General features: G+C 36.1%; 1 protein-coding gene across 1 annotated transcript in view; it reads right to left on the reverse strand.

Annotated features, from left to right (window-relative positions):
• LOC132706488 (uncharacterized) overlaps positions 1-9,683 on the reverse strand; it is a 36,037-nt gene extending 26,354 nt beyond the window's left edge. Inside the window, exon 1 of the mRNA XM_060677842.1 lies at positions 9,504-9,683. Within this exon, the coding sequence (XP_060533825.1) occupies positions 9,504-9,546 (43 nt within the window). The 5' untranslated portion in view covers positions 9,547-9,683. The remainder of the gene's footprint in view (positions 1-9,503) is intronic.
• Between the last annotated feature and the right edge of the window lie 2,115 nt (positions 9,684-11,798).

Below are 11,798 nucleotides of genomic sequence, written 5' to 3' on the forward strand. Positions count from 1 at the left end.
AAATAAAAATATTCTGACACTTATTTGTCAATTTGTACGCGATAAGGAAATGCTAAATACGTACAAAACAGGTAGTTCGTGTATTCGGCAAAAAAATAAATTTATAATCTTAAAGTCCAAAAAATTAACGTTAATTTAGGTTTCCAGTCTCCATCGAAACACCACGCAAAACGTGTTCGAATGTATCGGTATTTCGAGATATATGCGCTACCGGACAGCAACGCCTATTTCCGTATAAGCTTTATCTATTTGTCTATCTTTATCTTTATCTTTATGGACACGTCATGAGAGGAGAAAAGTACCAACTACTCCAACTGATATTACAAGGAAAAATTCAAGGAAAGAGAAGTGTAGGAAGAAGGCGTCACTCATGGATGAGAAACTTACGTGACTGGTTCGGGTGCACCACAAACCAACTATTTCGGTCGGCTGTGTCACGAATACGAATAGCACTGATGATTGCCAACCTTCGCAACGAAGGCGGCACTTAAAGAAGAAGAAGAAAATCATTAAAGCATCTAAAAATCGCAATAACTGTAAAAACAAAATCAAAAATTTGTTACCTCACATCCCTACGTCAAATATACGCAACCCAGCGTGGAAGACCAACATTGTATCCAACTAGACCAGACCAGTCATTTTGGTCATTACTACTTCAACCAAAACCGCGAAAGTGAAGTGTATTTAAATACAATAGCACTGTTTATTAACGCACGAGGATAAAATGTACATTAAATTATTGTTTTTACAGCTTGGATAGAACTCATTGAACTTACTGCATATTCTTGCTCAAACCTTAATACACTGAATATAAATTAAAGTAATTTCATAAATGTACCGTCAGAATCATAAGATGAATAATTCTATCCCTTGCCTTTTGGTGGTACTTTGATTGATACTTGATATAAGCGGCCATAAAGCTACTAGAAACGCATTAAAGATACAATTGTACATTAATGCCCTGAAGCTACTAAAATTAAATTACAACAGTACAACTTTTGTATGACTGTTTTTGTAAAAATTAAAATAAATTTGCTAGGAAGGGTATCATAAAACCCAGGGAATTTCATTTTCCTAAAATTTTACCCATAAAATTGAAAAAGTGACACTCTGTATAACTTGTGGATGTTAATAATACAGGCATTTTTGCAGTCTACATCAATGTATGTGGCATTTTCATGGAAAAGTAAATTGCAAATTTCCGTTTAGAAAGAAACAAATTTATAGGGATGAAGTGCCTCAATGTTACGTTACGACGACTGTATTATATAATAGCTACTTTTATTATTTTTTTAATTATAAATATTAAATTAACAACATTTCTTATGATGAAGGGAATTATTTTTAAGGGATAATTATATATTTTATGTTAACCAAATATTGGAATACGTTTTGCTTTAACTCACGTTTCTTGAGTTTTGCGAGGTGTGTTCAAAAAGTAAGATGACTTTTAAGTTTTATCAAAAAGTATATATTTATTCATCAAAATTAATCACAGTAATCCCCCAGATATAATAAAAAGTCGCAGGGGACCGCATCCGGTAAATATGCTGGCTGAGGCAAGATTCGGGTTTTTTTTTTTGGCCAAAAAGTTAGACACAAGCAACGATGAGTGAGCAAGTGCATTATCGTGATGCAAAATCCATGGATTTTATTGCTTCACGCAAACGCATAACTTCAAGGTAATACTCTTTATTGACCGTATGACCTTGTGATAAGAAATCTTGATGGACTACGCGACGATAATAACAGAAAAAAGTAAACAAAACATTTAATCGAACTTGACGTGTCTGGGTCTTCGATTGGGATATCTGGGCATTGATTTCGACATCATAACCATATACCCCAGATTCGTCACCACCTGAGCATATCAGGACCATCATTGGCGACGTTTAATAGCTCTTTTGTTTAAAATTAAGCAGTTTCGGAACAAATTTTACCGCTATTTATCAACAAGAATTTGAGTATTAAGAATTACACCCGTCAGTTTTATTACGAACAAAATACACTAATGGTACGTGGAAAACCTACTGATCAAAAAGTACGAGAAATTAGTATTCACGAGTACCATATAGGGAAAGCAATGGGTAAAATTTCCGTGAATGGACTATAACAACAACTACTGTGTTTAATATAATTAACAAATATGGTGAAACTCCCAGCACTGATGCTCAGGCTGTCCAAAATCTGTTTCTCAAAAACCGAGAAAAAGAAATTAACTACGAGAAGTACCCGCAAGGTGGAATAGAGAAACCGGGATGGATGTTCTCAGAGAATGCTCTCGCAAGATCTGTATTGGTCTTTATAAAGGATGTTTTTATAAGGGTACTTTCTGGTAAAAATTTTTCATTCAAAGACAAACCATTGTTGACGGAAACTCAAAAAGGAATTGGACCAAATAAAAACTTTAGCGGACCAAATATACATTCAATAAGCATTGTCTCAAAAGGATTGTAAAGTGAGTCGTCGGAGAACTTATTGAAGGCACAGTAAAAACAGTCAAATATATATTCTTCAACATTTTGAATTTTTTTTTCAACATACCATAGGAGAAAACGATGAATCTCAACTCAACTCAACTTTACCACAACTACGTAGTATATACATAGTGCAGATATATGGGGATAGTTTCACCCCTGAATTATGTGAAGGGCTAGTTGGTTAATTAGCCTAATAGAGTTTAGACTGTTATTTAACCCACGGCAACGTTACGCTTGATTAATACTAACTAGCGTTTTTTTTTCTATTTCTGTCCCTATCCTTAGGTGCACTTATTAGCGGATTTTCTTCGTGGACGCCCACACCGAACGTTGTTTTCAATTCCGTTTTCTTTTTTCAAAGAAACCCCCGCAAGCTACTTTAATACTATTTACAAAACTTCTGGATTCCTCCTGAATCGGTTGAGGTTGAGTCGAACTTGGCTAACGTTTCGCCAATTATCCTGTTGGCTTCTTCAGAGCTTAATTGAAACAGGCTCGCATTTTACTGTGTAAAGTCTGTTCATATATATAAGAAAGTGACTAACTGATACGAATTAAGGAAAGACCCGGGCAAGCTGAAAGAATGAAATATGTCCGAACAGGTCCGTCCTTTACTTAGAATTTAATTATTTGGGGTTTTGTTAGGAAAGATACTAAACAATATTTATTTATTTATGTACGTATTTATGTCTAAATCTAAAATAAAATTACACATTATTTTTATTACCTACTTAAATTGCTTAAAATTATTCACATAATATATCAGTATCACAATCGATATCATCGCCTGTCCTAATTATTATTTGTTCTATATTAGGGATGTTAAATACTTCGGTTTCTATAAGTTTGAGGACATTGGGGTTAACACGGGGAAAAACATTGTTACGACGAATGGCAGATTTCAGTTGGTGCCAAACATGTTCAGTGGGATTAAACATACAGTGGTAAGATGGAAGGCTTAAAACTGTATGCCCTAGATTTTTTGCATAATTATTACGGACGTATTCCTTTTGTCGGTTCGAGCTTTGTAGAACCTCAATTAATCGCTTTTTGGTATAATCTTCGTGAAAATAAATGTCGTTATTATACATGTAGTTTTGGATTGTTGCTTTTGTGTCACATGAGGAAGGGGTTTTAGTCAACTGTCTACTGTGATGACTTGCATTGTCCATTACAATGACACTATTAGGAAGAATGTTTGGAACTAGTTTGTTTTTAAACCAACTTTCAAATAAATCAGCGGTGGTGTCTTCATGGTAATCCAGAGAAGAATCTTTAATATTTTTCGCAGACAGAGAAAGTCCATTTGGAATCCAACCATCTTTAGAGCCAGCATGCAAAATAGTTATTCTTTTACCTCTTTTTGATGGCGCGTTTGTTTTACACTTATCAGTTGAGTCAACCTAACCCTTTTCCGGGGTATCATAAGTGTGGAACCAAGTTTCATCCAAGTCAATATTGTTGTTCTCTGTAAATCCTAATTTTTTCTAGATATTCCAGTTGCCATTTCCGAATTCCAAAACTTGCCCTTTGTCACTTTTTTTAAATCTAAAACCAATGTGTTGAATACACTTCCATAAGGTAGTTCTGCCACATTTAACACCGGTTTCATCTTTTTCAAGCCTCCTAATTAAGATATCTAATGTAGGCACGCTTTGTTCCTCGTATAACTGGTAAATTTTACGCCGTATTATATCTTGATCACTTTCATCTATACTCGAGAAAATGTCAGCATCGCTTGTTTTTTTCCTCGCTGAAATTGGATTATTCACAATTTTCCATACAGTTGATGTTGGGATTTTCGTCAATGTGGCCGTTTCTTCTAAAGACGCTTGCTTGCTGGCACCACGATCAATGAGAGTCAAATAAACATTGTTTATAGCTTTCCTTAGTCTCAGGAGGAGCATCTCCTGAGATACACTAGACTCGTACATATTTTGCATAATTCGCACACGATTCAACACACGCTGTATTACACACGAAATAAGAACGATTACTAATAAACTTAAACTAAGTAGACCAAAGAATATTAAACACAGGTAGGTATAAAATTATTTTCTATTACGGACCACCATTTTACCTGAATTTAAATTCCGAAATTTTACGTAATAATCTTGTTGCATTGTATGTTAATGACCACCCTTGGATAATCCCATTCAAAAGCTGTTGGTCACTTTTTTATATCTATGAACAGAATATACCTGTCACCAATATCGGAATCAGTCATCCGAGACGATGTTTATGCCCCTCCTTTAGCCCCTCAAACAATATATAAGCCACTACAGAATAAAATGCGAGCCATTTTCAGTTAAACGCTGAAGAAGCCAACAAGATGATTGTCGAAACGTTAGCAAGTTCGACAACCAAAGCAGGAGGAATCCAGAAGTTTTGTAAATAGTAATGTTGAACTTTTCTAGTGTTTTATGTTATTCTTTTAAGCTACACTTTGTAATAGCTAGCGTCGCACGGAACGGACCAACGTGTGATGTTGGCTGTCTAAGTGCCTAGCACTTTGGATATCGAATAGATTGGATCGGGAATGATAATTAATTGATTTTCTAGTGCAAACTAAAACATACCCGTTGAAAGTGCAACCACGTTTACGACACTCGAGAAATAATTTTTCACATAACCGCTGATACGCGAAAAATCAATCGACGATAAAACTAAAAAACGCTGATAGCGATCTGTCGTTATAAATAATTTTTGACGCGACATGGAGCGCGCGTGAGTGAGCCCGGGTCCGTTTTACCGACAGGTTAAGGCCGGTACAAAATTTTGTGCGTCGTGCATCGCTTCTTCGCCGCCATGGAAGGTGTGGGGTAAGATTTTTTTCTTCGATTTTTCAAAATACATGCGCGAAATAAGCGCTTCCGGGTTACGTATACCAAAAAAAATTTGTATCTGTGACGTCAGCTTGTTGTATTCTTCCCCACGTTTTAGAAAACAAATCAAAGGAGACGTTAACAAAACAAAGACTTTCACTTCAAACAATTCTAAATTTTAAGTTTTTTTATTTGACGAAAATGAAAACTTGAAGGAAATTTAAGATGAAAATACGAGGCAAAAATTAGAAGGTTTTATAGGTTAGTTTAGGATTTAAAGAGATGGAAAAAAAGAGAAGAAAAAACAATTAATTTTTCTTGTTAGGATCCAAACCGAATGGAACAATTTCATAACGAGAAAGCGTCTGGTTGAGAAATTAATCGAAAGCTCAATTTCCTCAACAGTGTTTTCCAATAATTCTGCTTGCCTCTTCGATAGTACATTACAGGTGCAGGTTTAAAAAAAATCGCTTTATTTATAAATTATGTTTTTTGATCGCCTTATACATGAAGCACTAAAAATAAAGTGCTATAGCACGAAGTGTAAACCAAGTTTATATTCAAAATTTCCAAATTAGATACACGTAAACTGGGTGTAAAACTTTGTACTTCCAGTAAGATTTACCAATCGTAATTAAAGCCGTCTTTTTGATTTCAGTTCCAGCTGCCTGAGTTTGCAGTAAGTATTTTTGAGTAATCTACGAAAAATCGACTAATACGACTCCTAGCAATGCCGATAGTCAACCGAGCTCCAAGAACTTGGAGAGAAAGTACGGGAACGCGAGTCAAGGGGAGCTCAGAGAGTTGGTGTCCAGCAGTAAATCGTTAAGCGCCTACGAGAGCAGAAGTTTCAAAAGCATATTCCCACAGGTAAAAGTTCTCGAATTAGCTCTGGTTCAAAAACACTCGTTTTCACAGAAAATTAAATTGATGCAAAACTACATTTACAACCAAGAAACAACAACACAGCGGTTCTGTCTGTCGGCGGCTTTTTGCTCCATGAAAATTCATTTGACCATTAGAATGAAGATGGCGCGACCAGGTTTGCTCCACAAAATAATATAATTAAACTGCACTGACCTAACGTGTAGCTTTAAATCACTCGCGTATATATTAACCGGCTTGTGCTATCAACAAATATTTAATTTAATGAATTTAATTAAATCTTTGTTTAATGCTATTGGTAGATGTGAACCGGAAACCGGAAACACGATCTCTTTTTCAATTAAAATCGTGTTTGTTGTAATTTAATACAACCCTGGTCTGTTTGAATAGCTAGCTTTCGGTTAGTTAGAGTATTCCTGTTTATGGTGCGTGTTGTTTGTAATAAGTGGATAGTTTTTATCTGGCTAGCATGTCATCGGCATCTTTAAAGAATATTTGGAATGAATATCTTACATTTCACAGCGCAGCGGACAAGGTTACAAAAAAAGGTATCTTTATTCGAATTCAATCGAAGAAAATATCGATTCAGTATCAGGATGGGTGCCAGTTTCACCAAATAAATTATATGATTATATAATCAAGAAATATAAATATTTTTCAAACAAAGATTTATTGTGTTGTAGTCTTATCGATTGGCAATTTATAAAATACCATTTAATATTTTAGATACTGGCGGCATTGCTGGCAGCCTCGTTCCACGTGGGCAACGGAATCTCGTTGGCCTATTCGGCGGTATTAATAGACCAACTGGCTCAACCAGAGAGCCCGATCAAATCTACTGATTGGGAGAATTCATGGATAGGTAAAAAAAATCTGCGAACATTTTAGATAGTAGTCTATAAAATTAAGAATTAGAAAACGACGTGTCTCAAAGTTTCTAGCTGTACTTTTAGTTAACACTGTTTCCTTTGCAGCCTTTCGCAGTGATAAGCCCGCGATTATATATCGGAAAATTAATTTTTTTCCACTGACCCTTAAATTATAAATTATATGGATAAGGAATTGTTTATGGTACTTACAGTTCGTTATGCATATCAACGTACGTTGTTACAACTAAATCGTAATTTTCATGTCAAACCTTTATCGTCTTGCTATTAAAAAACATTTTAACCTAACAAACGGGTATTTTGGAAATGGAATATCATAGGCCACTGCCTCTAAACACACGCAGACAAAGAATTTTCCGATATTTTCAATGAGACACTATTCACAAGAGGTTTTATTTGGTCAAAAATGGAAACATTTGACGTTTGAAATTTGTTTACTGGCTTATGGCGCCACTGAAGGAAGTTACCGGTTTTCTTTTATTTTATAGCCAGCGTTTTGATCGTGGTGGCGCCGCCGGCCTCTCTAATATGTGGCTTTATCATGGACCAGCTGGGTCGACTTAATTCCATTAAAATAGCCGGCATACCCGGCGTCATCGGATGGACAATCATAGCGTTAGCGCATGACGTCCCGATGATCATACTCGGACGATTTCTCGTCGGCATCTCGTCAGGTGAATATGTCGCTGCGCGTCGACCGGCGCATGCGCCGAAACTAAATTAAATCATTTCCCAGCCTGGGGTACGAGCCCCGGTATTGTTTACATCACGGAGATCGCCAGCGTCCATCTGAGGATGTCTCTGATGGCCATAGCACCGACGTATGTCGCTTTAGGTACGTATTTCCATTTCGTGTTACAAAATCCTACCCCTTATTTAAATTAAGCTAATATTTTTTCGTCTTCTTTTTTAAATGAAAGTTCAAAAAGAATGAAAGAACAAGAAACAATCTACTAATTACCAAAAGAGTACACTGAAAAATAGAATCGAATTGAGAGGCGTATTAATCTTTTAGGAATGGTTTTCACATATTTGGGGGGCTGGTACTTCCACTGGCGCACCCTCGCCTGGATCTGCAACGTTTTCATCGTGCTGCCTTGCCTGGCTTGCATTGTACTTCACGAGAGCCCGTCCTGGCTAATCTTGAAAGGGAAGACGGAAGCGGCGAGGAAATCCCTCCAATGGTTGCACAAATACCAACCCAAACCGGGACCCAAGGTATATTACCAAGTAACGACCCTGTTATATTCACCAACACACAACATTCCAGACCGAGTCGTTTGCCGAACTGCAGTTCGTCGCGCTCGACGAAGAACAAAAAAGGAAGAAACGCGAGCGGGAGGAAAACAGCGGCAAGAAAGGAGCGAAATTTATAATCCACGAGTTCATGAAACCGACGGGATATAAGCCACTGATTATACTGACCGGACTGTTCTTCTTCCAACATTTTTCGGGCATCTACATCACCATGTTCTACTCTATTTCATTTATCGAGGTAACGCCATTGTTTAAAATATTCGCATTCCCTTTTTACCTTTGATTTATTTTCATTTTTTATTTTATTATTATTGTAAAGATTGTTTTTATTGAAAGGTCTTCGATAATGTTCTTCTCTCGGAGGTGTAATATTTTGTTTATGAAAATTGCTCTAGTAGGAAGAGTTTGTTAGAGGATTGTTGACTGTCCAACGTACTAGAGATAAAGCAAGGTTGGGAAACTTAAGAACTTCGTTTTTTGCATACCTTCCAAAGTACTAACACCGAAAACACAAAGAACATTAACGCAACATAAGTCCAACGCAAAAGAGCTCTCAATACATCAAAATTAAGAAATGGACCAATTTTAATAGTCAATAGCAAAATTTCAAAAGCAATTTCAATGTTTTTGAAACTGGAATTATTAATTATAAATGTGGCAAACGAATTCAATAAAGCTTTAGAATGGAACTCACACTTAGAACCCTATTAGAAACAAACAGGCGTCCTCTATAATAATACTGTATGCCAATTTAATTTCCAATTTGAAAAAAAAAAACATTTACGAAAATTGGTTGAAGCAATTAGGTGATAAGAGAAAGCAGCCATTATTGCCTGGAAGAGCTTTCCATTTGGTTAAAAAGATGAAGGGTTCTTTTTTACACGGTCAGCTTTAGGCAATTTTCTTTATAATAAACTAACATCGTACTCATCCGTGAAACGATGCCATGGCGAAAATCATAAAACATTAAAAAAGTTCAAAACAAACCTCCACAAGAAATAGGTTATGTTGATATCACCTGCCAAAAAAAGGCACTACGCATGCGTTCGGTTCTCGCTATAGCTTCGCCTTCCATCCGTTAGGTTCCGCCACGTTTCGGTAACGATAACGAGAAATTGTCAAATCGCTTTCAAAATAAAACGCAAACTTTCTACTATCTAACTACTTACCGTGATCAGGCTGCCGGCAGTACCGGCAACGGATACTTGGCATCTATAATGATCGGGCTGGTGCGATTGGTAATGTCGTTCGTCAGTATCTTGATCCTGAAGAAATTCCGAAGAAGAAGCCTGATCTTCGTCAGCACGTTTTGTATGGCGACGTGCATGTTTGTCGCGGGACTCTGGACGAAATGGATCGAAGAAGGTAACAAACGTCCATTCGCATTATTGCCATCCTAGTACCGCGTACTTCGTCAGGTACTTCCGCTTCTAAATGGGTCCCGGTGGCGGCGCTGTTGTTCTACGTAGTGGCGTCTACGGTGGGCCTCTTGCCCATCCCGAACATGCTCATGGCGGAGCTGTTTCCGCTGGAAATCAGAGGAATCGGATACAGCGTCAGTTACAGCCTCTGTTGCGTGCTGATGTTCGCGGCGTTGCAGAGTTATTACAGCATGAGCGCCTTCTTCGGCGGCGCCAGTCATCTACAATGGTTCTTCGCGGTGATTTGTGTGGGCGGAGCCGCCTACGCCTACATCTTTATGCCTGAAACTTTCGGCCTAAAACTTACCGACATTACGAACTATTTTAAGGTTAGGTTCGTCTATATCGGACACGGCGCGGACGGACACCAGATGGCGCTGAACGAAGAGCAGAAGAAGGATTTGGAGGGTGGCAATAACAACGTCAAAGTAAGGGTGTGACAATATATTTTTTATACATTTACACTGAGGATAATTTAACCAAATAACTTCGTGATGCTCTGCAGTTTGGCAAAATGTCCAAATTCTTGACAGCTGAATGTAGTATACGACAGTTTTATTTTATTATTTCATTTATATATTATTTTGCTTTTTTGTTTAAAACTAAATATTTTTATCTTCAACTGATAGGCAAATGAGATATATACAGGCATATCTTATGTACGATAATTACATATTAATATTTAATATTTCTTTAATCTAACCTCAAATGCAATATACAGGGTGTAACACAACGCAATTAACATACAAGTTCGTTGTCTGTTGATCTTTTTCGTACCTTTCTTTCTTTTTGAGGAAAAAGGCAAAAGTTTCAGCTCTCTATTGTGAATTATGTAAAAATTAATATTCCATGGCATTTGTTTTTTATAAAAGACTCAAATAAGTGCCGCCATTTTAGTCAGTGTCATCTACCTATAGCCGTGAAATTGAATAATTCAAAACCAAAAGAGCATTTTCTATTAAAAATTATGCTCTTTCATAAGAGCCCAGGTTTGTTAAAATCGGTCAAGCAACACCAGAGAAACTTTTGTTTAAACATTATTTTAATTAATAGAAAAACAATGCTATAGTCAAAAAGTATAGGGAAATTTAGTAAATTAAAAATGTATAGCATTGATATATCTTCAACAAGCAAAAATCTAAAAAGACTCTTTTTCTAGTTGGTGTTAGTTGTTACGCCCTCTATCGGACGTTTTACACTCCAAATAATTTTCAGCGTTTTTTCTTACCGAGTTTTATTTAGAAAAAAATCATCTCTGTGATTATTACTTTCAGAACGCTTACTTCTCTTAAGTGACCATCGCCCTCTATCATTTTTGACAGATACATGCTTTTTTCTCACATATTTTTTAAATAATGTAAAAACAGTGACACACTTTGTAGATCCTTTTTGCATACAGAGCTCAATAAAAGCCATCAAGACACCCTTTATCGCAAAAAATCGTAACAAAGCAAAGCAAGAAAAGAGGAATTTCAAAATTAAAAAATATGTTGGTACTTTGGGTTAGTCTGTTAGTTTTTTTCTCCTAAACAAATTGAAACTAATTCTTTGACACTTACCTTAGCAGCCTATAAGGACATCACCGACACGTGCCAACATTTATAAAATACGAAATATCAAATTAAACTGCAAGACTCAAATATCAATACTTTGTCAATGCTCAAAAAATTTTGTTTTTCACAGCCTTCTATGTATATGTGTTTGACATATTTGACGTTTTTATAAATATTAAGATATCAAATGTTATGATATATTTATTTTTCTACATGCAATATACATCAATTAACATTCATGTATTTCGATACAAACCCTTATTTATGAAGTTGCCTTTGTCAACCGAGTTTGGTTTAATTGACCTCTGTAAGATGTAAAAAGTTTGAATAAATATATTTATTCTCTGTGCAAACCAAACATTAACTATGAAGTGTGTATGTGGTATAAAACGCGATCGAATTAGGTTAGCATAATAATTAACTAAACTTTTAGCAATAATTTAATTTAAATTTAATACCATATTAGTGATACAAGCAAATCTGCGATATA

The sequence above is a fragment of the Cylas formicarius genome, unplaced genomic scaffold (assembly GCF_029955315.1).
Source record: "Cylas formicarius isolate icCylForm1 unplaced genomic scaffold, icCylForm1.1 PGA_scaffold_8__14_contigs__length_24414737, whole genome shotgun sequence".
Lineage (NCBI taxonomy): Eukaryota > Metazoa > Arthropoda > Insecta > Coleoptera > Brentidae > Cylas > Cylas formicarius.